Here is a 26,486-nt window from a genome sequence, read left to right on the forward strand (position 1 = left end):
ACGGAATTTGTCTGAACAGGTCCTCATACATGCTGGCAGAAGCAAAAGGCAAGGACAGATTCCATGGCACAGATGCCACTCCCCCCATCAGATAAGGAACAAACCACACTGTAAATATGCATGTATGTGTTCCTGTTCCTATACACAAGTCCTTTATTAAAAGAAATCTACAGATTTGTCTGCAGTTTCAAAGGTCAGGCTTTGTGTTAAATCCTGGGCATAAAGATAAGACACAGCTCCACCTAAGCAAGTTAGAAAGTACAGCTCAACACTTACCCAGTAAGCACAAGACCCTGAGTTCAAATCCTGGGAATGTGGCTTAGTGATAAGAGTACTTGCCTAGCCTGCATGGACCCCTAAGTTTGATTCCTCAGTACTACATACACTGAAATAGCTGGAAACGACGCTGTGATTCAAGTGATAGAATGCTAGCCTTGAGCAAAAGAAGCTCAGGGACAGTGTCCAGATCCAGAGTTCAAACCCCAACACTGTCAAAAAAAAGTGGGGGCAGGAGTGTGCCCTAGTGGTAGAGTGTGTGCCTAGCATACATGAAGCCCTGGGTTCGATTCATTAGTACCACATAACACAGAATAAGCTGGAAATGGTGCTATGGCTCAAGTGGTAGAGCAGTAGCCTTGAGAATCCTTAAGCACAGTGCCCAAGCCCTGAGTTCAAGCCCCAGGACTGGTAAAAAAAAAGACTCCAATCCTGAACTAACCAATTAACCAGCAAAATAACAACAAAAAAGCCCCTTACAGCTGAGCAAGCAAGGTGAGTGAGCATAAAGTACTAAGTACTAAGTTCACCCTGGTACTACCAAAACAAAACAATCTCTAGAATGAAATCTCCAAATGAAAAGCAACATTAATTAATGGGGACTACTTCTTAGTCTGTTGGCTAAGATCAGGTGTAGTATGTGTTATCCGTGTAATTAATGGTTAGATGGGAAGAAAATAGCTGCTGGTGAGACTATTCTCTTTAATGGGCATTGTAGCATTGTTTAGAACTGGAAACATGTGGGTGGAATTTAAAGGTTCATTAATTAATAAGGGAATTGGGTAAATGAAGTATAGATGTGTGTGTGTGTGTGTGTGTGTGTGTGTGTGTGTGTGTGTGTGTGTCTTGAAGTTAGGGTCTGGGTGCTATCCTCTTAGCTTTTTCATTCAAGCCTAGCTCTCTATCACTTGAGCCACAGATTCACTTCCAGATTTTTGGTGGTGAATTGGAGATAAGAACCTCATGGACTGTCCTGTCTGGGCTTCAAGCCTCCATCCTCAGATCTCAGCCTCCTGAGCAACTAGGATTGTATGTGTGAGCCACTGATGCCCAGCAGGGGTCTGCTCTTTTAACTGGCTTTATTTCTACCATTGGACCTTGTGAAATTCACAATCTGTTATTTTGCTTAATAGTTTAATTTCTTCTTCAGGGCCTGAGCACTGTCCTTGGGCTTTCTCAAGGCTAGAGCACTACCATTTGAGTCACGGCACCACTTCTGCCTTTTTCTATGTATGTGTTACCAAGGAATCAAACCTGGATCTTCATGCATGCCAGGCAAGCACTCTACCACTAGGCCAAACTCCTGGTCCCTTAATCCAAAGATTTAAGTACTAGGCTAGTGCCTTCAGGCTCAAGGTTGAGAAGTTGACAAGTAGATATGTCTGGCCACATGACATTTACAGGAACTTTTAAGCTAGGCAGTAGCTTTGAGCAATTCCATTGGCAACTATTGCCAGTAAGATATCATGCCTGAGTTGTGATACAAATTACCTACTTGCTACCAGAGAATAGCAGAGTAATAAAGGTTTAGCCAAACAGTTCAGGAGATGGTTACTAATTCTACTTATATTGTTTAAACAGTCTTCAGGAATCCAGCACTGATGGCTCACACCCACAATCATAGCTATTTAGGAGGCTGAGATCTGAAGATTTTGGTTCAAGAAAGTCCAAGAGACTTTTCTTTTGGTTGCTTTGAGCCATAACTTCACTTCCAATTTTTGAGTGGTTAACTGGAGACGAGTCTCAAGGTGATTTTTTTGCCAGGTCTGGCTTCGAACTTCAAGCCTCAGATTTCAGTTTCCTGAGCAGCTAGGGTTATTGGCGTGAGCCACTGGCATCCAGCTCCTTGAGACTTTTATCTCCAATTAATCACCAAAATACTGAACTGGAGTTGTGGTTCAAGTGGTAGAGCACTAATCTTGAGCACAAAGGCTTAGGAACAACACCCAGGCCCCAGGATCAGTACACACACACACACACACACACACACACACACACACACTAAATCTGATGTACATTTTCCTGTATTAAAAAGTTAAGATCAGCTGCTGGACACCAGTGCATACTTATAATTCCAGTTTGGGAGACAGAGATCTGAAGATCAGGATTTAATGACCAGAAAGGTCAGGAGAGTCCAGTGACTCATTTTCCCTTAGCCATAAAGAAAAGAGGAAGGTGGATCTGGAGCTCTGACTAGAATGCCAGCTTTGAGCAAAAAAAACGAAAACAGAGTATCTAGATCCTGAAGTCAAGCCCAAGAATCCATTTAAAAAAAATAAATGGAGCAGGAGGAAGAGGAGGGAGAAGAAAAAGAAGTGAAGAAGATGAAAAGGAGGAGGAGAATGAAAAGAAGGAAGGAGAAGAGAATGAAGAAAGAAAGGAAAGGTGAGGTGTAAAGAAGGAAGAAGAGATGGGGAGGAAAAAAAGCAAGATGAAAGGAAGATGAAAGAAAATTAACAAAAAAGAGGAGGAAGAGGAAAGGAAGAAAGAGAAGATGAAGAAAGCCCAGCATCAGTGGCCCATGCCCGTAATCCTAGCTATTTAGGAGGCTGTGGTCTGATGATTGTGGTTCAAAGCTATCCCAGCCACAAAAGTCCCTGAGATTGTGAACCACCAGAAAAATCAGAAGTGATGCTGAGGTTCAAAGTGATAGAGCACTAGCCTTGAGCTGAAAAGCTCAGGGACAGCACTCAGGCCCAGAGTTCAAGCCCCATGACAAAAGGAAAAAAAAAAAAAAAAGAGATGAAGAGAAGGAAGAAATCTAATCATGGTTGTTCCCCTCACCCTCTGACCCAGATTCACTTGACTTCCTAAGCCTGGAATTGCTGGCGTTTTCAGAGCTCTCTGCTCCTAGGTTTGCTCTTCATGCAGAACATATTCATCAAATGTCTGCTAAGTGGTTGGGTTTTTTTCCAGGGTAGGGAGATCCTAAAGTGAACCAGCCACTCAGCTTTTCCTTCTGGGTCTTAGCCTTGTCTGGGGACTGTTTCCTTTACATGAGGAAATTCTCCATACCCTTCCTTGCCTCCATTCACAAATACAGGCCTCACACTTCCTGCACACAGAGCCCTGGTTCAGGAAGCAAAGGTTCAAAGGTCACATGCAGCATGAAGTCTCAGAGGCAGGGACTAGGAAAAAGAAAACAAGTGTTGCTCACTGAAGGTAACTGGTCAGCATGCCTAACTACCCCGAAGTCCTCTACTTTTAGAATTGAAGGAATGTATTCTCACAGCCTGAACTAATTCCTTCCACAGCTCTGATCCAGGCTAAGCTGTAAATGATAAGTGGATGTTAATACAGAAAGGAGAATGCCCCTTCTGGCATTCATTCAACAAGCTCCTGACTGAACTCAGGGCCTGGGTACTGTCCCTGAGCTTCTTTTGCGCAAGGCTAGTGCCTGTCTTCCAGCTTTTTGCTTATGTGGCACTGACTTTTTTTTTTTTTCTTGCCAGTCCTGTGCTTGAATTCAGAGCCTGTGCATTGTCTTTGAGCATTATTTTTTTGTTTTGTTTTTGCTTATCACTTAGTCACAGTACCACTTATGGCTTTTTCTGTGTATGTGGTACCAAGGAATCAAACTCAGGACTCTCTGCATGGTAGGCAGGAACTCTGATCATTGGGCCCACACACTTGGACCCCAACAATTATGTTTAAATTAATTGATTAACTTCGGTGGTGCTTGGGATTGGAACTTGTATACACCACGCAATTAAAACATTTAAAAAATCATTACTATTCTGTCTATGCACACTCATGTGGGTTATGATTTTGTTAAACCTGTAGTAGTTATTATGGTTTTGGTTGACATACAGGTCAGAGACAGAATGCTTCAAGTAAAATCTTTGAAATACGGCCCCCCAAATGTAGTGTATCTGTGTGCGCCGAGACTGGGGCTTGAACCCAAAGTTTCTTCCTCTGGCGGGGGGACCCTGTCACTCACCGCTACCCGCCCCCAACACACACCAGAGAGCCCACCGCCCCCTCAGACACTCACGGCCTATCCCCCACAAGCAACCTCCTGTCAATCACGCCCCGCCCCGCCCTCCACCGTGGCCACGCCCCTGCCACTCACGCCCAGACAGCTCCACCGGAGGCCACGCCCCGTGTCACTCACACCCCTCCAGCCCGCCCCTCCCCCTAAGCGCGTGACGCCGCGCGCGCCGCGCACCTCCAGGCCTTGCGAGAGAGCGAGAGCTCCGGCGCGTCGGGAGCAGGGAGGGCTTGCCGCGGGTCACGTGGCCGCCCGTTGTCACGTGGGCTCCTCCCACCTGACCAGGGCCTCACGTGACTCGAGGGGCGCTGGGAGAGAGGCCATGGCAGCCTCCGGCCTTTGGTTTTCGCTGCTGCTGGCGGCAGCGGTCGCGGGTTGCGGGGCGGCCCTGTGGCCCTGGCCCCAATACATCCAGACCTACTACCGGCGCTACACCCTGTACCCCAACAACTTCCAGTTCCGGTACCATGGCAGTTCGGCCGCGCAGCCCGGCTGCATTGTCCTCGACGAGGCCTTCCAGCGCTACCGCAACCTGCTCTTTGGTTCTGGCTCGTGGCCTCGACCCAACCTCTCAGGTGGGCCCCACCTCCCGCCTCTGTCTCTGGTCCTGGGAGAGCCGCCTGGCGACAGCCCCCCCCAGCTCCCCCCCTCTCCCTCCCTCCGGAGGCTTCTGCCGACCCCGCTGACCACCACGCCTCCTCCCCTTCCCCTCTGTGCAGCCCCCCAGCTCCGGCCTCCCCCCCCCAGTCCGAGGCCGCCGCCTCTTCTCTGGGCCTTCTTGTCAGCGGCCTGACTGGAATCCCTTTCCTTAGGCTGCATAGATTGTCCTCTGAAGGTCAAGCTGTTGAAAGGAACTGTGCCCATCGAAGGGGCAGTGGGTGCCGCTGAGAGGTTGTGGCCAGTACTGGGTGGACGAGATTAAATCCTCAAAAGTGGTGAGACAGAGAAGGAAATACTGCAAAAAAAAAAAAATACCGTGAACGCCTGGCGTGGTGGCTCAGGCCTGTAATCCTGGCTACTCGGGAGGCTGAGATCTGAGGATTGAGGTTCAGAGCCAGCCGGGGCAATAAAATCCGTGAGACTCTTAGGAAACCGGAAGTGGGGCTGTGGCTGAAGAGCTCTGGGACAGTGGCGAGGCCCCACGATGTCGAGGTGTGTGTGGCGGGGGGAAGTAGAGTGAGCTGTCCATGTTTAAAACAATGAGATCCCAGAAGGGTGTCGTCGGCAGGGAAAATGACGCCTGAGGATACAGTTAACTGAACTAGGTGACTCATGTAGGAAGTTGGGCAGGAGAACAGGTGCCGAGGTTCTGGAACTGAGCTTACATCCAGGCCTGCTGTGTGGGCTATGGGGGAAAGGGAGGAGGAACAAGGCTGGAAGAAATGCTTATCCCTAGGTTATTTCGGGGTGCTGTTGTTCCTGAACAGAGTAATCCTACCGCTTCCTTGGGTCCTTTGATTCAGGGATGGAATCGAGATTATTACTAGGGTCTGGATCCTTCTAGAAGACCCATCATTACTGTTTGATACTGGTCATCTTTGACATGCGATTGAGTTCCTAAGGAGGCCCAGTTGATTGTAATTTGAATCTCAATCTCTTCCCCCCTCCCCCTCTGCCAGTCCTGGGGCTTGAACTCAGGGCCTGAGCACTGTCCTTGGGCTTTTTCAAGTCTAGTGCTTTATCACTTGAGCCACAGCACCACTTCCTGCCTTTTCTATGTATATGGTACTGAGGAATCAAACCCAGGTCTTTGTGCATGCTAGGCAGACACTCTACCACTAGGCCAAACTCTTGGCCCTGAATCTCTTAAAGTACTCCTCAGGCCCATTTCTTCTATGCCTGCCTGCAGTGTAGGTAATGGTTATAATTATACAGATAAATGTGAGTGGGTTGCTTTGAGGCTTTGTTTAGGATTATATGTCCAGTCTCTGTCTGAGGCTAAGTCCTTGGAAAAGGAGGAGGGTCACTTATGACTCCCACTTATGACTCCTCTAAGACTTCACTAGACCATGAGTTGATGCTTTCAAATTGCCTCTGGGGAATGCAGAAGAACAGATAAGCCCATAGGTGAAGAACTTTCCCCTCTTAACTGATCCTGCATCCAAGTGCTCTTTAATTTCCCTCCATCCCCCCAGTAAGAGAAGGTATATTCCTGCTGAAGACTAGATTGTCTGTAAATTGATTTTTTTTTTTTTTTTTTTTTTTTTGGTTTGGTGGTGGGGCTTGGACTCTGGGCCTGGGTGTTGTCCCTGAGCTCTTCAGCTCAAGGCTACTGCCCTACCACTTGAGTAAGCCACAAGGCTACTTCCAGTTTTCTAGTGGTTAATTGAAGATAAGATTCCCATGGTCTTTAGTGCCTGAGCTGGCTTTGAACTATGATTCTCAGATCTCAGCTTCATGTGTAGCTAGGATTACAGGCATCTGTGTGTAGTTTTGTGTGATCGCAACATTTGTAGATCTGGAATCTCAGAGATTGCATTGGATTTTCTTTTCCAGTTAGGTATAGTAAGACATTATTGGCTCCTTTGCTTCTGTGGTAAGCTGTGGGGTGGCCCATGCTTTCTAGCCTCCAGGTGGGGAGCTGGAAGGAGGCTGGGCTCAGGCCATGGTTAGATGTCCTTCTTGTGCAAGTCCAAGCTCAAGTGCAGGAAGTGGGAGGGCTGTCAACTGCCTGTCACTAATCGGTCTCTTTCTTTTGCAACACTTTCAGGGGAAGGAGTGGAGGGAGGGCTGCTTACTTGGCACACTGTGCCACTGTCCTGTTCAGCTTAGGCCTCAGGGTAACAGGCTAGGATCTCATGGGAATGGCTTTGTTCTTTTGATTGGGGCTGCAGTTTTGGACCTGTCCTGTCTATATGCTGGAATTTATCATGCAGGTCACATGACAGAATAATGGAGTTTTCGATCTTTTGTAAGAAAGCCTGAAGAAAACCTTTCAGGAGCCAGGTACCAGTGGTTCATGTCAGTCATTCTAGCTACTGTAGAGGCTGAGACCTGAGGATCAAAGTCCAAAGCCAGCCCAGACAAGAAAGTCGTACCACTTGACTAAAATGGTAGAACAATAGCCTTGAGCAAAAGAAGCTCAGAGACTGGACCCAGGCACTGAGTTCAAGCCCCAGGACAGGTGCATGCACACACACACACACACACACACACACACACACACACAAACACACTCTCTGCCTTAACTGTTTGTCATTTATGCTTAATTACCACGTTGTAGTTGTGATGCATAAGTAGCATGAAATGTGCATTTTTGTTTTTGGTCATAGGGCCACTTCTGTTCTGGTTTTCTGATGAGATAAGAGTCTCACAGACTTTAGTACTTGGGCTGGCTTTGAACCATGATTCTCAGATCTCAACCTCCTGAGTAGCAAGGGAGAAAAAAAAATTAAAAAGAGGTATAGCAAGTACAGAGAGCTAAGTTCAAATCCCAATACTGGAAAAAACAAATCCCATTGTATAACTAATGTAAGCTAATTTTTAAAATTAGATAAATAATTTGCAGGTGTAATTTATACAAGAAGAGCCTGAGGAGAGCCCAGTGCAGACAGAGGGAAGGTAAAGACCAGGTGTGCATACAGATGTTTTAGGAGAAGGAGGAGGAAGAGAAGGAAAAGGTGACATTCTCTACTGATTATCTGGTAAGAATAAGAGATGGGAAAACAGGCTTATAGATCTGAGAAAGTGATAGAAGCTGTTTGCTGACAGCAGAAAACAGGAGTGGTGGAGACAGATTTCCAGAGCAGACTCAGGAGCCCAGCTAGAAAAAGAGACAATGATTTCACTGTGACCCAGGGTTTTCTCCCTTCCCCACATAGTACAAGTAGCCAGGATTGGATCACAGATGGAAGATACAGATTAATCCACGGTTAAGCATTTGTGCTCTAACTATGGTAGAGAAGACAGGATGTTGTGAATGTTGGCTAGATTGTGTCTGAGGTGCTTGATCAGAATCTCTAGTCCAGCAGAGAAGGAAGGGAAGATAGGAGGGAATGGGACAGAAAGGAAATGGGGACTCGAAAGCTGTGCCCAGAGGAAGTTCAACTGTGGGACTTCAGTAGTTCTCAGAATTCCAGGTTCAGAGTTGACCTATCTGTAATGAAAAGTGATACTAAAAAGGTAATGCAGAGCTGGGAACCTGTGCTTCACACCTGTAATCCCAGCTACTTAGGAGCCTGAGATCTGAGGATGGCAGTTCAAAACTAGCCCAGGCAGGAAAGTCTGTGGGACGTTTTTTTTTGTTTTTTTTGGTTTTTTTTTGCCATTCTTGGAGCTTAAACTCAGGACCCGGGCACTGCCCCTGAGTCTCTCTGTGCTCAAGGCTGGGTCTCTACCACTTGAGCCATAGCACCACTTCCAGCTTTTCCTGATTACGTGGTACCGAGGAATTGAACCCAGGGCTTCATGCATGCTAGGTGAGCACTCTACCACTAGGCTGTGCTCCTGGTCCCCGAGACTTTTTTTTTTTTTTTTTTGCTGACTTGAACTCAGGCCTGGGCACACTGCCCCTGAGTCTCTACCACTTGAGCCACAGCACTACTTCTGGCTTTTTCTGTTTATGTGGTACTGAGGACCCAAACCCAGAGAGCTTCATGTGTGCTACACAAGCACTCTACCACTGAGCCACATTCCCAGCCCCTGTGAGATTCATATCTTCGAATTAACTGCCAAAAAGTTGGCAATGGGGCTGCTGCGCAAGTGGTAGAACACTTGCCTTGAGCAAAAGAGGCTCAGGGACAGTACTTAGGCCTTGAGTTCAAACTCTCAGACTGACACCCCCCCAAAAAAAAATAATAATAAGTGCAAGGTAGAAATGGTTGGAAAATGCTTATAGTTTAAGTTGTAAATGCTTTTGTATGGTTGGGGGTTCTTCAACTAGAGAATATGACATTTTTAGTCATAGTAGAAGAAAGCCAAGCAGTAGGTGCTTCTATCTGTCATCCTAGCTACTCAGAAGGATGAGCTATGAGGATCAAGCCAACCCAGGCAGGAGAGTTCCTGAAACTTTTATCTCCAGTGAACCAAGAAAAAGCTTGAAGTGGAGTTGTGGCTCAAGGGGTAGAGCGCCAGCCTTGATTTAAAAAGCCACATAAAAGTATAAAACTTGGGGCCAGGAATTTGGCCTAGTGGTAGAGTGCTTGCCTGGCATGCACAAAGACCTGGGTTCGATTCCTCAGTACCATATACATAGAAAAAGCCAGAAGTGGTGCTGAGGCTCAAGTGGTAGAGCTCTAGCCTTGAGAAAAATCTAAGGACAGTGCTCAGGCCCTAAGCTTAAGCCCAGGACTGGCAAAAAAAAAAAAAAAGTCTAAAACTCTGGGGCCAGGAGTTTAGCCTAGTGGTAGAGTGCTTGCCTAGCATGAATGAAGACCTGGGTTTGATTCTTCGATATCACATACATAAAAAAAAGAGATGGTGCTGTGGCTCAAGTGATAGAGTTCTATCCTTGAGAAAGTCCAAGGACAGTGCCCAGGCCCTGAGTTCAAGGCCCAAGGCTAGCAAAAAAAGTATAAAACTCTGAGTTCAAGCCCCACTGCCAGCGTGCATACACACACACATCCACACTTTCCAGTGAACCCAAAGAGAAGAGAACTTTTAGAAAAAAGCAGGCAGCTGCAGAGATTGGACAGTGGAATACCTTTGTCTGTCTGTCTTACCTGTCTTTCTCTCCTATGTTTCTGATAGTCCTACCCCACAGGAAGGAAATGGAGGCCTCAGGACCCAAGACCAGCAGCAGAGCCAGAGTCAGACCAGCCTTTCCTGATTTCCCCTGGGCACTCCTGGTCCCCTGAGGCTTCCAGTCTTGCTGTCCCAGCCAGACTCACGGTGCACCTGTTCATGTGCTTGTTGGCTGGTGGGTGTGGGTGTAAGTAGGGGCAGCTGTTTTGGCCCCTGCCTGCCCCCTGCTCCCTCCAGAGCTGAGCATGGCACCACAGAGACAGGAAACCCCAGCTGTGACTGTTTACCTCTTGGGAGATGACCCGGTGTCCTTCCTGTTTTGCCACTTCCCTAGACTTTACTGCTGGGATCACATTCAAGCCTCTGAAATTAGCAGCCAAAGCCAAACAGCCATTTTGGCATCATTGAAAGTGCTCAGGGAGTTCATTAATTTCAGGCTTCAAGAGCTAAGATGGCTTCCTGAGGTTCAGCAGAAATCTTCCGTGGTTCGAAAAGAATCTTTAAGAAGGGGGTGAAGGATGTAGGGGGCAGGGGTAAGGAGTGGGGGAGTGGCTCCAGGTGGACAAGCTCTGAGTGCTGCCTCTCAAAAGTATGGTCTGCACCTTAGCTGATGTCTGGAATATATCATTAGAGGGAAGCTAATATGACACTAGAATGTACACCAGATCTGGGATTAGTGGCTCGTACCTGTAATCCCTAGCTTATTGGGAGACTAGATATGAGGATCATGGTTTCAAGGAAGCCTTGGCAAAAAAGTCTGTGACCTCCAGTGAATCACCAGAAATAGAGCTGTGGCTTAATTGGTAGAGCATCGGCTTTGAGTATAAAAGCCAAGAGAGAGCCCTGAGTTCAAGCATCAGCTCCAACACCAAAAAGAAACAAAACAAAATACCATGCATCAGTATCTGAGGGCTTTTCCTGAAGAGGACACTTATTTCAGGGTACCTGCTCTTATCTCATTGTACACCAATACTGCAAGTATTCTGCTCCCCAGGGAGCAGTTTTAGAAAAGTCTAAGAGGGAGCAGATGGCAGAGCCCCTCCTGTGCAGCACATGTCCTATGGGGTAGAGGCTAGGGATCTCTGTGGAGGGCCTTGGCTCACCATCTTGCTTCCAGGGTCAGGACAACCACACTAAGTTTCCCTTGTCCTTGCAGGAAACCGGCATGCCTTGGAGAAGAACATGTTGGTTGTGTCAGTGGCCACGGCGGGCTGTAATGAGTTCCCATCTTTGGAGTCTGATGAGAAATGTAAGTACTGCCCTGGCCCCTAACCTGCAGAGCAGGCACTGATCCAGAGCTGGAACAGATGTCCTGGCCCAAGCCACTGCTGCTTGGCCCTCTGCTAATGGGACGGACATAGTTTTCTGCTAACAGCTGATGTGAGCTCATGTTTCTGGCCTGGGCACTGTTCCTGAGCTCTTCAGCACAAAGCTACTTCCCTACCCCTTGAGCCACAGCACCACTTCCAGTTTTCTGGTGGTTATTTAGAGATAAGAGTCTCATGGATGGCCTGGAGTTTGGCCTAGTGGTTAAAGTGCTTGCCTAGCATGCACAAAGACCCGGGTTCAATTCCTCGGTACCACATACATACAAAAAAAGCCGGAAGTGGTGCTGAGGCTCAAGTGGTAGAGCTCTAGCCTTGAGAAAATCCAAGGACAGTGCTCAGGCCCTGAGCTCAAGCCCAGGACTGGCAAAAAAAATAAAAATAAAAAATAAAAAAGAGTCTCATGGAAAAGTCCATGGAAAAGTGCCTGAGCTTGCTTGGAACCATGATCCTCAGATCTCAGCTTCCTAAGTAGCTAAGATTACAGGTGTGAGCCACAATACCCCGGCTCATGAGCTTCTTTTTGCTCAAGGCTAGCACTGTACTTCTACAACACCATTTCCAGCTTTTTGGTCAGTTGCAGGGCTTGAATTCAGGGCCTGGTGCTGTCCCTGAGCTCTTTTTAAGGCTAGTCCTTTACTGATTTGAGCCATAGCTAGCTCCATTTCTGGTTTTCTGGTGATTAATTGGAGATAAGTATATCATGGACTTTACTGCTTGGGCTGGCTTTGAACCATGATTTTCAGATCTCAGCCTATTGAGTAGTTAGGATTATAAGCATGGCCCACAAGCATCCAGCTATGTATTTATTCTTTTAATGGGATCCTGCTGGAAGTTTTAATTCCAATGATTCTGTAAAATATCTAGTCTAGATTCTGAGAGTAAAAAAATGAACCAAATGAATTTTTGTTTGTTTTTGTATCATTTCAGACACCCTGATCATAAATGATGAGCACTGTTTACTGGAGTCTAAGACTGTCTGGGGAGCTCTTAGAGGTAACGGGGTGGGGTGGGTATAGGGATGATAGGGGATTGTCGGCATTGATGGGGTAAGAGGACAGCTTGGGGACCTGGTGAAAACTCCCACTGAGGGTGTCTTTCTTTACTAAGGAGACCAGGTTGAGTCCCTATCCCCATGCTGCTCTGCCCAGATGTTGGCAGGCCTCACCCTCGGCAACACAGGGGACAGTGAAAGAGTCTTCAGTTGCTGGGGAGGGGCTGATGGCTGCTACACATCTGCCTGTCCAGCTCCTACTCAGCTCATGCCATCAGAAAGCCTTTACTCTCAGCTACTAGAGAGGCTGAGAGAGGAGAATCGCTTGAGCTCAAGAGCTCAAGGACAACCAAGCAATAAAGCAAGAGCCTATCACTTAAAGAAAAGAGAAGAAGAAAACTGGACAAAAGAAATCCACAAATATATTTCATGCATGTGCCAGTATTTGGGCTTGAACACACTGCAGGGATGCTGTTCTTTAGCTTTTTTGCTCAAGGCTGGTATTTTACCAGCTACTCCAGTTCCTCTTTTGGCTTCTTGGTAGTTAATTGAAGATAAGAGTCTCTTATATGTGTCTTCTCAGGCTGGCTTTAAACTGGGATCCTCATATCTCTGCTTCCTGAGTAGCTAGGATGGCAGATGTGAGCCACTGACATCTGGTGATAAGTATACGTGTGTGTGTTAAGTTAAATGGTGTCCCTTTTCTAGAGCAGATGGTAAGCCTCATCCTTCCCCTTCACTGGAGAGGGATTGAGTTACTAAATCAAGACTTGCTCAAACCTCTGCTGGTGACAAGGTAAGGAAAAGTCTCCTGAACACAGCAATTTGTTTTAGTTCATCATCATCCTGCCACCTCTGCTGCCATCCTTTAGGGAATAACTGATAACTCTCTCTGATTCTGGGCAGGTGCTCCTTAGTCAAGAGCTGGAGTGCTTGGGGTCAGAGTGCACCAGTGATGTGCTTCACCCTTGGCTCTGATTGAACAGATAAGACCTCATAGATTCCTAGTTTGTTTGTTTTTTTCCATTTCCAGCTTTAGTTTTTTCTATGGATGTGGTACTGAGGAATTGAACCTGGGTCTTCATGCATGGTAAGCAAGCACTCTACCACTAGGCCAAACTCCTGGCCTCTCATGGATTCTTTTGATTTAGAAATGTAGGGGCTTTGAAGATTTTCTTTTTCTTTTTTCCTTCTTTCTTTTTTTTTTTTTGCCAGTCCTGGGGCTTGACCTTAGGGCCTGAGCACTGTCCTTGGGCTTTCTCAAGGCTAGAGCTCTACCACTAGGCCAAATTCTCAGCCCAGATTTTCCTTTTTAATTTATACAAAGGAGTTGCCATTTATCAAAGCAGTTTATGAATACAGTCTATCTTTATCAGTCCTTACACTATGCTCATGTCGGCTTTTTTTTTTTTTTTTTTTTGCTGGTCCTGAGGGCTTAAACTAAGACCCTAGGCCCTGTCCCTGAGCTTTGATGCTCAAGGCTAGTGCTCTACCACTTGAACCACAGCACCACTTCTGGCTTTTTCTGAGGAGTTCATTGGAGATAAGAGTGTCACCGACTTTACTGCCTGAGCTGGCTTTGAACTACAATCCTCAGATCTCAGCCTTCTGAGAAGCTAGGATTACAGTCATGAGTCATTTCAGGATTCTTTACAGGATTCTTTTCTGGGTTTCTAGAAGTACGCCAACTGTTGAGAGTGCACCCCCACTTTATACTTGTTCTGTCTGCATGTGAGCCTTGCTAGTCTCTTAAGAGACTGAGTTGGTGAGATTGGCAAGCTTCCAGTGGTCTGGTCTCTTCTCATACCCTAAAGACAAATCATGGTGACTCCTGGTCACTCCTGGTTGGTTAAGTTCAGTGATGGCCTCAGGCTGTGGGAAACTCCATCTCAGATCACTTTTTCTGCACAGTCAGTAGAGTCTGGGATAAGGGAAGATGAGTAGACTAGCCTTTCCTTGGCTTCCTTCACTCCAGGTAAGCTGTATCCATGGGAGGCCTTAAACCTGGCAGATCTTCTTAACTCTGTATCTTTCCTGAGAAGCACACACATCATCCTTTCCTCTGGTGTGTGTTTGTTTTGGTGTATATCCTGGAGCTTGGGTGCCTGGTTGCTATCCCTGAGCTATTTTTTTTTTCTGTAGGTCATGAGGCTTGGACTCTGGGCCTGGGCACTGACTCTGAGCTCTTCAGTTCAAGGCTACTTACCTACCCCAGAGCCTGGGTGTTGTCCCTGAGCAATTCAGCTCAAGACTACCACCCTACCCCTTGAGCTATAGTGCCACTTCCGGTTTTCTGGTGGTTTAATTGGAGATAAGAGTCTTTAGTACCCAGGCTGGCTTTGAATCATGATCCTCAAATCTCAGCCTCCTGAGTAGCTACAATTATAGGTGTGAGCCACTGCACCCGGCTTGTCCCTTAGCTTTTTATTCAAAACTAGAGCTCTGCCACTTGAGCCACAGTTCCACTTCTAGTTTTGTGGTGGTTAATCAGAGATAAGACCCTCACAGACTTGGGGCTGGGAGTTTGGCCTAATGGTAGAATGGTTGCCTAGCATGCATGAAGACCTGAGTTCTATTCCTTGGTACCACATACATAGAAAAGCTGGAAGTGGTGCTGTGGCTAAAGTGGCAGAGTGCTAGCCTTGAGGAAGAAGCCCAAGGATAGTGCTTAGGCCCTGAGTTCAAGCCCCAGAACTGGAAAAAAAAAATCTCACAGACTTTCTTGCCTGGCTGACTTCATATCACCCTCTCTTCTGAATGTCTTTGCAAATTCAAGGCTCAGGAAACAAAGATAAAAAGCATGTGAGGGGTGAGATTACTGGGGTGGTGAAATAGTCCCCTCCTTTCAAGGAGGATACTGGAATCCCTTCCCTGGCCACCTCCCAAAGTAGCCAGGGAAACCGGCTTCCTGTCACATTCTTGATGAGTCTTCAGACCCCTTTGTGTTCACTGTGTATGTATGCCTTGTGCTCAACCCCACTGAGAACCTGGCAGGTGAATGTATTTCTTCCTCTCTGAGTTTTCTCTCTGCCTCTCCACTTCCCACAGGTCTGGAGACTTTTAGCCAGCTTGTTTGGAAATCTGCTGAGGGCACGGTGAGTGTGGGCTCCCAAAAGGGCTCCTTTGTTTATTTGTTTGTGTAACTTTTGTTTATTTTGGTGCCGATCCTGGCGCTTGAAACTCAGGGGGCCTGGGGATTGTCCTGAGATTTTGTGCTTAAGGCTAGTGCTCTACCATTTGAACAACAGCTCTACTTCCTACTTTTCTAGTGATTCATTAGAAATAAGAGTTTCAGGGACTTTCCTTCCCTGGGCTGGTTTTGAGTTACTCAGACTTCTAAGTAGCTAGGTAACAGGCATTAACCACAGGCACCTGGTAAAAAGGGTTCCTTTTTAAACTCTGGGGTTTTCTCCAGGGGCCTAGAATATACCAAGGATTCTGGGGAAAGTCTTGATTTGCTTTTGACAGTTGTGGTGGCTTTAGATAGCCCCAGCAGTTGAAGGCAGATATGAGTAGAGGAATGGCTTGGTAGATTTATTATTTATTTATTGCCAGTCCTGGGGCCTGAACTCAGGGCCTGAGCACTGTCCTTGGGTTTTCCTCAAAGTTAGCACTCTACCACTTAAGCCCCAGCACCACTTCTGACTTTTCTTCTGTGTATGTGGTACTAAGGAATTGAACCCAGGGCTTCACGCACGGTAGGTAAGCACTGTACCACTAGGCTATGCTCCCAGGCCAGCTTGGTAGATTTGGTCTATTTGAAGTTACCGTAAGATGGCTCTCCCTAATCATTTCATAATGACCTGGCTGCCATAGTTCTTTACAAATACACCTGTCAGTGGTCCAGAAACTGCACAGCCTGTGCCCTCTAGCTGGACAGTGCTTCTGATTGCTGGATGTCGTGGTTGGCGGGGAAGAGTTAGGGACAGATATACTGCAGAATCTCACAGTGGCTTTTCAGGGGCCTTGGGACAGTTTCTTCTTCACCCTCACCCTGAATCCTGATATGTGCAATGATTGATCTCCACAGTTCTTTATCAATAAGACGAATGTTGAGGACTTCCCTCGCTTTCCTCACCGGGGCTTGCTGCTGGACACCTCACGCCATTACCTGCCTTTGACTATTATCCTGGACACACTGGTAGGCCCTAGGCCTTCTTCGTGCACGGGGTTCTGGGGTGATGAACAGGGGATAGACCAAGTTCCATGAGCCTCAAAAACAGAGATGCTCAGTGCTGACTGGCTCAAATCTATAATCCTAACTACGCAGGAGGTTGAGATCTGAGGATCACAGTTTGAAGCCAGTCTATACAGGACATGGAATTCTTTCTTTTTTTTTTTTCCTGCCAGTTCTTGGGCCTGAAATCAGGGCTTGAGCACTGTCCTTGGGCTTTTTCAAGGTTAGAGCTCTACAACTTGAGCTATAGCACCTCTCCCAACTTTTTCTATATATGTGGTACTGAGGAATCAAACTTTGGTCTTAGTGCATGCTAGGCAAGCACTCTACCACTAGGCCAAACTCCTGGCTCAGGACATGAAATTGTTGTATCCTATTAGCTGTAAATGTAGGTACAGCTCAAGTGGTAGAGCTCTGACCTTGAGGGAAGAACAAAAAACAAACAAAAAAACAACTCAAGGATACCACCCAGACCCTGAGTTCAAATCCTAGGACCAGTACAATTGAAAAAAGAAAGAGAATAAAAGAAAGTACATAACACACACCTAAATTTGTACAGCTGGTTGCTGTGGTCCAAAAAACAGACAGTTTGCAAAGATGCAGAAAATGTTTGTTTTGTTCTGTTTTGTTTTGTCAATTGTAGGGCTTGAATTCAGCAACTGAGCACTGTCCATGAGCTCTTTTGTTCAAGGCTAACACTGTACTATTTTTTCATGATTAGTGACAAAAGTGTCATAGACTTTCCTTCCCTGGTTGACTTTGAATCACAATCCTCAGATCTCAGCCTCCTAAATAGCTAGGATTACAGGCAGGGCCACTGGTGCCTGGCTCAGAAAGTATTTCAGAACTTGGCTTCTCTGGCCAAGGAGTGCCGAGTTGAGATTGGATAGTATTGGAGGAAAACTGTGTGCAAAGCCTAGCTGGGGAATTACCTAGCTTGAGTTTGATGTGCAGTCTTCTCTATCAACTGCTAATCCAATGCCTATCTGTCTTTCCCTGTGTTTCCATGGAGTCAATGGAGTAATCTGAAAGTGGGTGTGGGGGTATGCATGCATGCTTGTGTGCACATGCATATGCCACTTCTAGGGCTCGAATACTGGTAGCTGTCCTGAGCTTTTTCTTTTTTTCTTTACTTCTTTTTTCTTTTTTGTTAATTTGTTTTTATTGTGGTTCAGAACATAGGATGAGAAGGACCACTTTGGGGCACACCCTTCCCCCAGGAAATGTCTCTTCTAACCCTGAGGTGCTTTTTCAAGACTTTTCTTTTCCTTGGCACAAAACCCACTGCTGACTGGCTCTTCCTTGGAGGAGAATTTCCTCTTCTTGGGGCAGGGAGGCTGGCTGCCTCTTCTGGTTCATTTTCCACTTCCTCCTTAGGTTACTTCTTCCTCTTGGAAGGACTTATGCTGCCACCAGCTATCTCTTCAACATCACTACTAACCAGCTCCTTGGGGAAAAACGTTTTCTTTTTCTTTTTTTTGGTGGGGGGAGGTGGAGAAAGAGACAGAGGACTCTGGTTCTTCCACCCCATTTTCCTTGGGAGCCACCTGGGGCTTTTTCTTTTTTTTTCATGTTGTTTCCTCATTCTTTGGCGTACTGCTGCTACTCTGAGCTTTTTCATTCAAGGCTAGCTTGCTACTACTTGAGCCACAGCTCCTCTACTGGCTTTTTTGATGGTTAATTGGAGAAAAAAGTCTCATGGACTTTCCTGCTTATACTGGCTTTGAACATGGATCCTCAGATCTCAGCCTCTTGAGTAGCTAGGATTATAGGCATGAGCCACAGGTGCTGGGCTGGCTTCTGAAATTTATGAGTCATGGGCAGTGCGTTCCCAGAATACCTCAAGTTGGATAAGCTCCAGTCACATGACCTATCACCAAGGGCAGGAAGAAGTGTTGATCTTTCCACCCTCTTCTCAGTGGGGCCATATATAAATATATATATATATATAAATATATATGAACAATAGACCCCCCCCCCCACTTCTGGACATGTCCTGGGAAAAAAGCACACTGAGGCCTCCTGGCATGCCAGGGAAGGCTCAGTGGCACCGATGACCACCTCTCTGCAAGTGGCAGCAGGTTGAGCTTTGTGGGTTGCATGGCGCAGCCTGGCCCCCCATGGGGCTGTGATGGATTCATGGGATGTACTCTGACCTGCAGGATGTCATGGCATACAATAAGTTCAACGTCTTCCACTGGCACCTGGTCGATGACCCTTCCTTCCCGTACGAGAGCTTCACATTCCCAGAGCTCACCCGGAAGGTAGGCATTCGCCTGGAGCCCTGCCGGCTAGGATGAGGACTTCCACCTTAGCTGACCCACTGGCAGGAGGGAACGGCAATGGCTCTGGAGTCACAGCACTTGGTTTCAGGTTCAGCTGTTGCCATTCTTCTGCTCTGGGACCTGCAGGAGATGGTTCCCTCCCCTAGTGGTTGGCAAATATTCTGTTTAGTGGGCACAGTTCTCCGTCTTATGTACCCCATTGCCCTGACTGCTGCTCAGATGAAAGTAGATGTGTTGGCGAGTGGGGAACAACGATAGAGAGTCTTCAGGATAGGCCCCGTGCCCCTGAGGATATGGGCCAGTGTTCAGATGCCCGAGGTGTCTTGGGGGGCATTTTGAGCATCAGGACCCCGAGTCTGAAGGGCACCTTGGGCCTTTCAGGGATCCTACAACCCCGTTACGCACATCTACACAGCCCAGGATGTGAAGGAGGTCATCGAGTACGCGAGGCTCCGGGGCATCCGGGTGCTGGCGGAGTTTGACACCCCTGGCCACACTTTGTCCTGGGGACCAGGTAAGAATGATGCCCAGTGTTGGGGGGAGTTTGCTGATGGTTCTCAGAGCCATTTCTAGGAAAAGAGTCATGTTGTACTATTGAAATAGGAGCAAATTCTTCTCCAGGGCCCATAGAGGCTGCTGCATCCTAGGGTGGGTGGGAGGACTGACCCCCAGGGTAAAATCCAAAAAAGGAAATTCAGTGTACCCCACACGTCACTCTGTGGCTCACTCACTATCTCCTCTATGGCCTCCACCCCAGAGTGAGCAGCCCAGAGTGAACCCGAAAGCTCAAGGCTTAGTAAAGGAAGAGTGAAGCTGGGTGCTGATGCTTCATGGCTACAATCCTCCCTGCTCACGAGGCTGAGACCTGAGGACTGTGATTCAAAGGCAGCCCAGGCAGCAAAATCCTTGCTCTCCACTTAACAACCAGAAAGCCACACGTAGAACTGTAGATCAAGTGGTAGAGCTCTAGCCTTGAGCAAGCTCAGGGACAGCATGTAGGTTCTGGGTTCTAGCCCTAGAACCATCACCAAGGGGAAAAAAGGTAAGATTTTGAGGGTCTAGGGGGTGTGACTTGAGGGGTAGAGCACCTGCCAAAACAAGCAGGAAGCTCAGTATTCAATCCCCAGTTCGGGCTAAAGAAAAATAGGCGGGGGTGCCACTTGATCTCAGCCTCGGCTGGGAAGGGCCTGAGCTCAGGGAGATGCCCCTGAGGAGTGTGGAACATCGGAGTGATGAGGGCCCCATGGGGAAAGATGGGGCCAGAGGGCTCTGTCGAGAGCACCCTTTCAGAGCAGTGTGTCACAGTGTATCTGCGCTTTCAGTTACCTGCCTGTGACCAGCTCTGTCCAAATGTGGACATATTTGTGGCTAAACATTTGCCTGTGAGCTTCAGAGACAGCATGTGATGTTTATGAACAAAGTTGTCTTGCTCTACATGACTTGTCCTGCATGCTATTATGCATGGGGCCTGTGTATGGGTGACACTCACGTGGGCTCTCTGTTATCATAGGTATCCCAGGGCTACTGACTCCCTGCTACTCTGGCTCTCAGCCTTCTGGCACCTATGGACCAGTGAATCCTATTCTCAACAACACCTATGACTTCATGAACACATTCTTCTTGGAAGTCAGCTCTGTCTTCCCGGATTTTTACCTTCACCTTGGAGGAGATGAGGTTGATTTCACCTGCTGGTATGAACCTCCCCACTCTTCCCACCCCAGTTGACGAGTGGCTAGCTCAGAGTAGAGAACCTCTGACACAGGGTCCTATTCCAGCCCAATGGGAAACCCTGTGTGACATTAGTAAGGCTGACAGTGGAACCCCTCTCTTCCTTCTCTCTCTTTGCTCTCTCCTATCTTTGAGATATTTATGGAAATACCAACCCTGACCTCAGAAATGTCTTGGGAAATTTTCGAGGTAGAGAAAAATAGGGCCTGCACATCAAGGCTTCAAATAGTGAACAAATCAGGAGCTGGTGGTGGCTCATGCCTGGAATCCTTGCTACTTAGGAGGCTGAGATTTGAGGATCAGGGTTCAAGGCCAGCCTAGGCAAATAAGTCCAAGAGACTCTTACCTCTAGTTAACCACCAAAAGCTGGATATGGAGGGATGGGTGAAGTAGTAGAGTGTCAGTCTTGAATGGACAAGCTAAGCAAGAGCTGGAAACCCTGAATTCAAGCTCGAATACATGAGCAATGTCTAAATACACGGCCTGATCAAAGAGTTATTCTCAGAATTTCAGGCTAATAGATGGCAGTATCTACTATTAACACATAATCCAAACCCCTCAGAGCTATTTAGCTCAAAAGAGGCTGAGTGGCCAGGTGTTGGAGGCTCATGCATTTAATTGTAGCTATTCCAGAGGATAAGATGTAGAGGATTATAGTTAAAGGCCACCCCATTGAGAAAAGTCCATGAGATTCTGTCTCCAAAATAATGAGCAAAAAAGCAAGCCTAGAGGCATCGCTCAAGTAGTATAGAGCCCACTGAGGAAGCAAGCCAAGAACAATAGGTCCTGAGTTCAAGTCCCGACCAGCTCCCCAAAAGGCAGAGGGGCTTCAAGAAGTGGACACTGGTACACAGAGGCCCCTCAGGCTTGGCACTCTGCTCTAAGCACCACTGCCCTGCCCTACATGCCTGCCTTGCTGCAGCTCTGCTTGGTCATGCCTTCCTTCCTGGGACAGCCCAGACCCTCAGTGCTGTTTGCTTTTCCTAGAAAGGGGTAGTTGCAGAAGCCAGAGAGGAATCTCTAGGCCTTAAGGTTGGTAAGAGACCTGATTTTCCTTTTCTCTTGGAATTCAGGCGATCCAACCCTGATATCCAGGCCTTCATGAAGAAGAAGGACTTCGATGACTTCAAACAGCTGGAGTCCTACTACATCCAGAAGTGAGGAAGGCAGGGTTGGGGGGTACATTGAGGGTCGCCTCCTCTGGGGTCTTAGTCAGGCCCTGCTCGCCCACTCTCTGGGCCCCCGAAGGCTCTTCTCTGTCCTGTCCTTTCAGGTCCCAACCCTGGGGAAGCGACTGCCCAGTGAGGGCTAAGCCCCCCGGCCAGGCACCACCGCAGCACCCCAGCACGCAGCCCAGAGCCTGGCTGGGCTGAGCAGACCCTCTCTTGACGCTCCTCTCCTCTCCAGGCTGCTGGACATAGTCTCTTCTTATAACAAGGGCTACGTGGTGTGGCAGGAAGTGTTTGATAACAAAGTTAAGGTGAGTGGGGGCAGAGAAGGAGAGGAAGGTTCCTATGGTGTCTCCAGCCATCTCCTGCCAGGCTTTGGTGGTTAAAGCACTTAGAGACATCTCTCCATTTCCCTCCAGAAAAGCCACGGAACAGCTGGGCTTAGAGCCACAGAATGTGGCTTAGTGTAAAGTCCTTGTGTAGCATGCGTGAAGCCCCTGTTTGATTCCTTAGTACCACGTAAACAGAAAAAGCTGGAAGTGGCTCTGTGGCTCAAGTGGTAGAGCACTAGCACAGAGAGGCTCAGGGACAAAGCCCAGGCCCTGAGTTCAAGCCCTAGGACTTCCAAATAAAAGAAAGAAAAGCAGCCAGATGGGTTGGTGTGGTGGCTTACACCTGTCATCCCAGCCACTCAGAGGCAGAGGTCTGCGGATCAGAGTTCCAAGCCAGTTCGAGCAGGAAAGGCCGTGAGGCTCTTTATCTCCAGTAAACTACCAAAAAGCTAGGAGTGGTGTTGTGGCTCAAATGGTATAGCTCTAGCGTTGAGTGAAAAATCCCAAGGATAGAACCCAGCCCCTGAGGTCAAGCTCAGGAGCAGCATACACACACACACACGCACGCACGCACGCACGCCCTCACGCCCTCACACACACTCATGCAAGCCCCTGGGTTAGAACCCAGCCCCTGAGGTCATGCTCAGGAGCAACACACACACACACACACACACACACACACACACACTCATGCAAGCCCCCGGGTTTAGGTGCCAGCACCTCTGTCTGTCTTCCACATTGAGAAGGAATCGTAGTTCCATGCGATTCCTGAGTCATGGGTCTGGCTCTTCAGGATCTGGGGAGATGGGCTGCCTTTTATCTGTAAGGTCCCAGCTCCCATCCCCCACCCCCCCACGCCCCCTCCCACAAGAACATCTAGACTATTGGACTTGGTGGCTTCTGGGCCCTACTGCTGTCTCCTGCTTCCAGCCAGCATTCCTGTCCCCCTGTGGCCTGGGAGGCTGCAGGGCCCTGGGGAGGGACAGAGCAGGCAACTCCCCTCCAGCCCTGGCCCTTGGCGCAGCCCTAGGTCTGAGCTAAGCTATCTGGAATTGTGGGAGTATCCTATGCCATGGGGACCCAGGGCAGCCTGCATCCCCAGGCCTGAGAATTTCCTCAGCCTTATGCCATAACAGGTTCGGCCGGACACCATCATACAGGTGTGGCGGGAAGAGGTGCCAGTGGGGTACTTAAAGGAGATGGAGCAGATCACCAAGGCTGGCTTCCGGGCCCTGCTCTCTGCCCCCTGGTACCTGAACCGCATCACTTATGGCCCCGACTGGAAGGACATGTACACCGTGGAGCCCCTGGCATTTGAAGGTGGGGGCGGGGCGGGGACCCGGAGATTTGCCTTAAGTTTCTGGTCAGGAAGTGGGGTGATGCAGGTGAGGGGAGGGCATCTGGGATGGTGGTTGAGCAGTCCCCTCCCACACATACACCTATGATTCTCTTGCTCTTCCCTCAGGTACCAAAGATGAGAAGGACCTCGTGATTGGGGGGGAGGCCTGCATGTGGGGAGAATACGTGGACAGCACAAACCTGGTCCCCAGGCTCTGGTAAGAGGGACTTGGGCATTAAGGCAGGGCTTCTCCCTTGAGAACCTAATCCCAGCCCGCCAGCTGGAGCTTGGCTTCTGGGCCTTAGAGAGATGGAGCCCTGATGGGCTGGGACTTGCCCGGCTCCCTCCTGCAAACCCCTTCTCGGAGGGCAGTGATTATTAGGTTGTAAGTCCCACTTGTCTGTGGAGCTTGTGTGATCCGGAGGGCACAAGATCCTTGCTCAGCACCCAACAGCAAGTCTGTGGCCTCTGGGCTCCCCAAGCCTGGCCAGATGGGCCGGGCTTACCTTTGCTGGACAGCGGCCACTGCTGTGAGTCACAGCCCCCAATGTTCCTTTATCATCCAGAGAGGAGAAGGGTGGATCACTGTCCACAGCTGAACTGGTGCTGAGTGAAGTATGAGTTCCAGCCCTTGGCCCTGGCTAGTCCGGGCGTGCATGAAGGGTGGTGTTCTGTGGGTTCTGAGCCTCCTCAAGGAAGCACAATGCCCCCCAGCCTGCCACTCCCCACCCCACCCCCCTTTCCCCAGGCCCAGAGCAGCTGCTATTGCTGAAAGGCTGTGGAGTAGCAACTTGACGACTAGTCTGAACTTCGCCTATAGACGTTTGTCCCGCTTCCGCTGCGAGCTGCTGAGGTGAGCAGGCTGGGTGGGGGGCTGAGACCCCGTCCTGTGGAGGAAATAAGCCCTGTGCTCAGCCCTAGGCAGGCTCCACCTCATGTGCCATAGCTCACAAGACAGATCAGAGTACCTGACCCAGAGTCCTCAGCTATAGGACTGGAATGAGGTCCACTTCCATGGGTCCACATGACACCCAGGCCCCTTTGAGATGCCCATAATTCACTGTCATTTCCCTGGCCCTGCCATTGACTGGGGCTTGAGGACCTCAGCAGAGGACACACAGTGTGAGGCCTGAGGCTTAGCCATTTACAACGTGCTGTGCGACTTTAAGCGGCCTCCTTGCCATCTCTGAGCATGTTGTGTATTTGACTAAGGAAGGGAGATTGAGCTGGTATTCAAAAACTCAGCTTCATGCCCAGAAAATGGACTGGACAGCTTCTCAGGTCCCCTCTGCCCTCCACTGCCACCCTGCAGTGTTTCCAGCATACAGGGACCAAGAACAGGGGGCTAAGGGGTTTGGAGTCCTGGGCACCTTTGGGCCTGGGCCTCCTTTGGGTTTTGTTTGTTTTTGTTCCCCCCACTGGGGCTTGAACTGTTGGCCTTGCATTCTTGTTCAGCTTTTGTTCTACTCTTTGGGTGCTGTCTCTGAGCTTCTTTTGCTCAAGGCAAATGCTCTACCACTTGAGCCTCAGTGCCACTTGTTTCTGTTTTTGTTTGTGTTTTTTGGGGTAGTTTGTTGGAGATGAGTTTCAGGGGCTTTCTGTCCTCTAAGTATCTAGGATTACAGGTGTGAGCTACCAGTGCCTGACTCTTTTCTTTACGGGTTACTTGGGGTGGGGGTACAGAGACAAACAATAGAAAGTGGGTGATGCTCCTGTGGTTTTGGTATGCAGTGACATTTGGGGGTTCACTGTTGGGAGGTGGGGCTTACCTTACTGTCTGTGTGTCCCCCTGCAGGCGAGGCGTCCAGGCTCAGCCCATCAGTGTAGGCTACTGTGAACAGGAGTATGAGCAGATCTGAGCCCACAGCCCCACGCACCAAGGAAGGTGCTGGCCCTGACAGCGGTGGGGGGCCAGGCTTCTACTGCACTCCGGCCGGCTGGGAACAGAGCCCCGAGCCACCATGCCTGGAGAGAGGAGACTGGTGCTGGCGCTGGTGTTCAATAAAGAGTGACGTGGTATTTCTCTGTGATGATCATGGGTTACCTGTGTCAGAAAAGAAAGTATCCATGGCCAAAGGTCATGGCCACGTGCATGTCCAGGAATAGTTCTGTGTGTGTGTGTGTGTGTGTGTGTATGCGCTTGGGCTTGAACTCAAGACCTCGCACATTCACTTGGCCTTTTCATGCAAGGTCCATTGGCCACACAAGCATCGTCGTCCCTGCAGGAGGGAGACAGCAGCCTACAGCCAGCGTCCATCTGACCTGGGTCCACATCTGTTTTCCACCCATCTCTACCTGCCCTGAGCTAACCAGGACTACTGGGGCCTGCTAGTTCTCTCTGTCACCACCAGGGGGCAGGAAAGTGTCACGCTGGATTCCTGACTCCCTTGGGAATGTAGAGCACTGGTGACTTTGCTAGGTGCCCTGTCCCCCCAGTCTGGTGAAAAGTGGTGGCACTGAGGTTTCAGGTGCCTCTTAGTGGGTTACCATAGGGATGGCATGCAAAAATTGGGGGGGAAAGCCTTTAGCTGGGCACGGGTGGCTCCTACCTATAATCCCAGCTACTCAAGAAGCTGAAAACTGAGGACTGAATTTCCAAGCCAGCTTGGCACATGAGACTTTTATTTCCAGTTAACCACCAGAAAACCAGAAGTGGCACTGTGGCTCAGGGGGTAGGATGGTAGTCTTTTTTTCTTTTCTTTTTGCTAGTCCTGGGCCTTGAACTCAGGGCCTAAGTACTCTCCTTGGGGTTTCTCAAGGCTAGAGCTCTACCACTTGAGCCACAGCACGAGTTCTGGCTTTTTTCTGCATATATGGTATGGAGGAATCGAACCCCAGTCTTTGTGAATGCAAGTCAAGCATTCTACCACTAGGCCAAACTCCTGGCCCTAGGGTGGTAGTCTTGAGCCAAAGAGCTCAAGGATAGTGCCCAGGCCCAGAGTTCAAACCCATGACTGACCCCTCCCTCCCTCGCGCCGGCAAAAATAAATAAATAAAAGCATACACTGACTTCAAACTGGGCCTAGCAGTAGAGTGCTTCCCTAGCATACATGAAGCCCTGGGTTTGATTCCTCGGTACTACATAAACATAGAAAGCCTATAGAAATAGTGCTGTGGTTCAAGCAGTAGAGTGCTGGACTTGAACAAAAGAAGCTCAGGAACAGTGCCCAGGCCCTGAGTTCAAGCCC

General features: G+C 48.7%; 1 protein-coding gene across 1 annotated transcript; it reads left to right on the forward strand.

Moving 5' to 3' along the window:
• Positions 1 to 4,546: 4,546 nt before the first annotated feature.
• On the forward strand, positions 4,547 to 25,317 carry Hexa (hexosaminidase subunit alpha). The gene is made up of 14 exons (XM_090321722.1): positions 4,547 to 4,842; positions 11,106 to 11,198; positions 12,205 to 12,270; positions 15,317 to 15,363; positions 16,299 to 16,409; positions 18,608 to 18,709; positions 19,112 to 19,244; positions 20,241 to 20,421; positions 21,532 to 21,615; positions 21,866 to 21,938; positions 23,096 to 23,279; positions 23,425 to 23,515; positions 24,047 to 24,151; positions 25,094 to 25,317. The coding sequence occupies exons 1-14, from the start codon at positions 4,590 to 4,592 to the stop codon at positions 25,155 to 25,157; spliced, it is 1,587 nt and encodes a 528-aa protein (XP_090177848.1). The 5' UTR covers positions 4,547 to 4,589; the 3' UTR covers positions 25,158 to 25,317.
• Positions 25,318 to 26,486: the final 1,169 nt, after the last annotated feature.

The sequence above is a fragment of the Megascapheus bottae genome, chromosome 30 (genome assembly GCF_031878675.1).
Source record: "Megascapheus bottae isolate mThoBot1 chromosome 30, mThoBot2.hap1, whole genome shotgun sequence".
NCBI lineage: Eukaryota > Metazoa > Chordata > Mammalia > Rodentia > Geomyidae > Megascapheus > Megascapheus bottae.

Bases quoted from the DNA above. Each gene is read 5' to 3' on its own strand.
- Hexa (XM_090321722.1), top strand. From the start codon at position 4,590: ATGGCAGCCTCCGGCCTTTGGTTTTCGCTGCTGCTGGCGGCAGCGGTC. The intron at 4,843-11,105 runs GTGGGCCCCACC...TTGTCCTTGCAG, and splicing joins GCCTCGACCCAACCTCTCAG to GAAACCGGCATGCCTTGGAG. The intron at 12,271-15,316 runs GTAACGGGGTGG...CACTTCCCACAG, and splicing joins TGTCTGGGGAGCTCTTAGAG to GTCTGGAGACTTTTAGCCAG.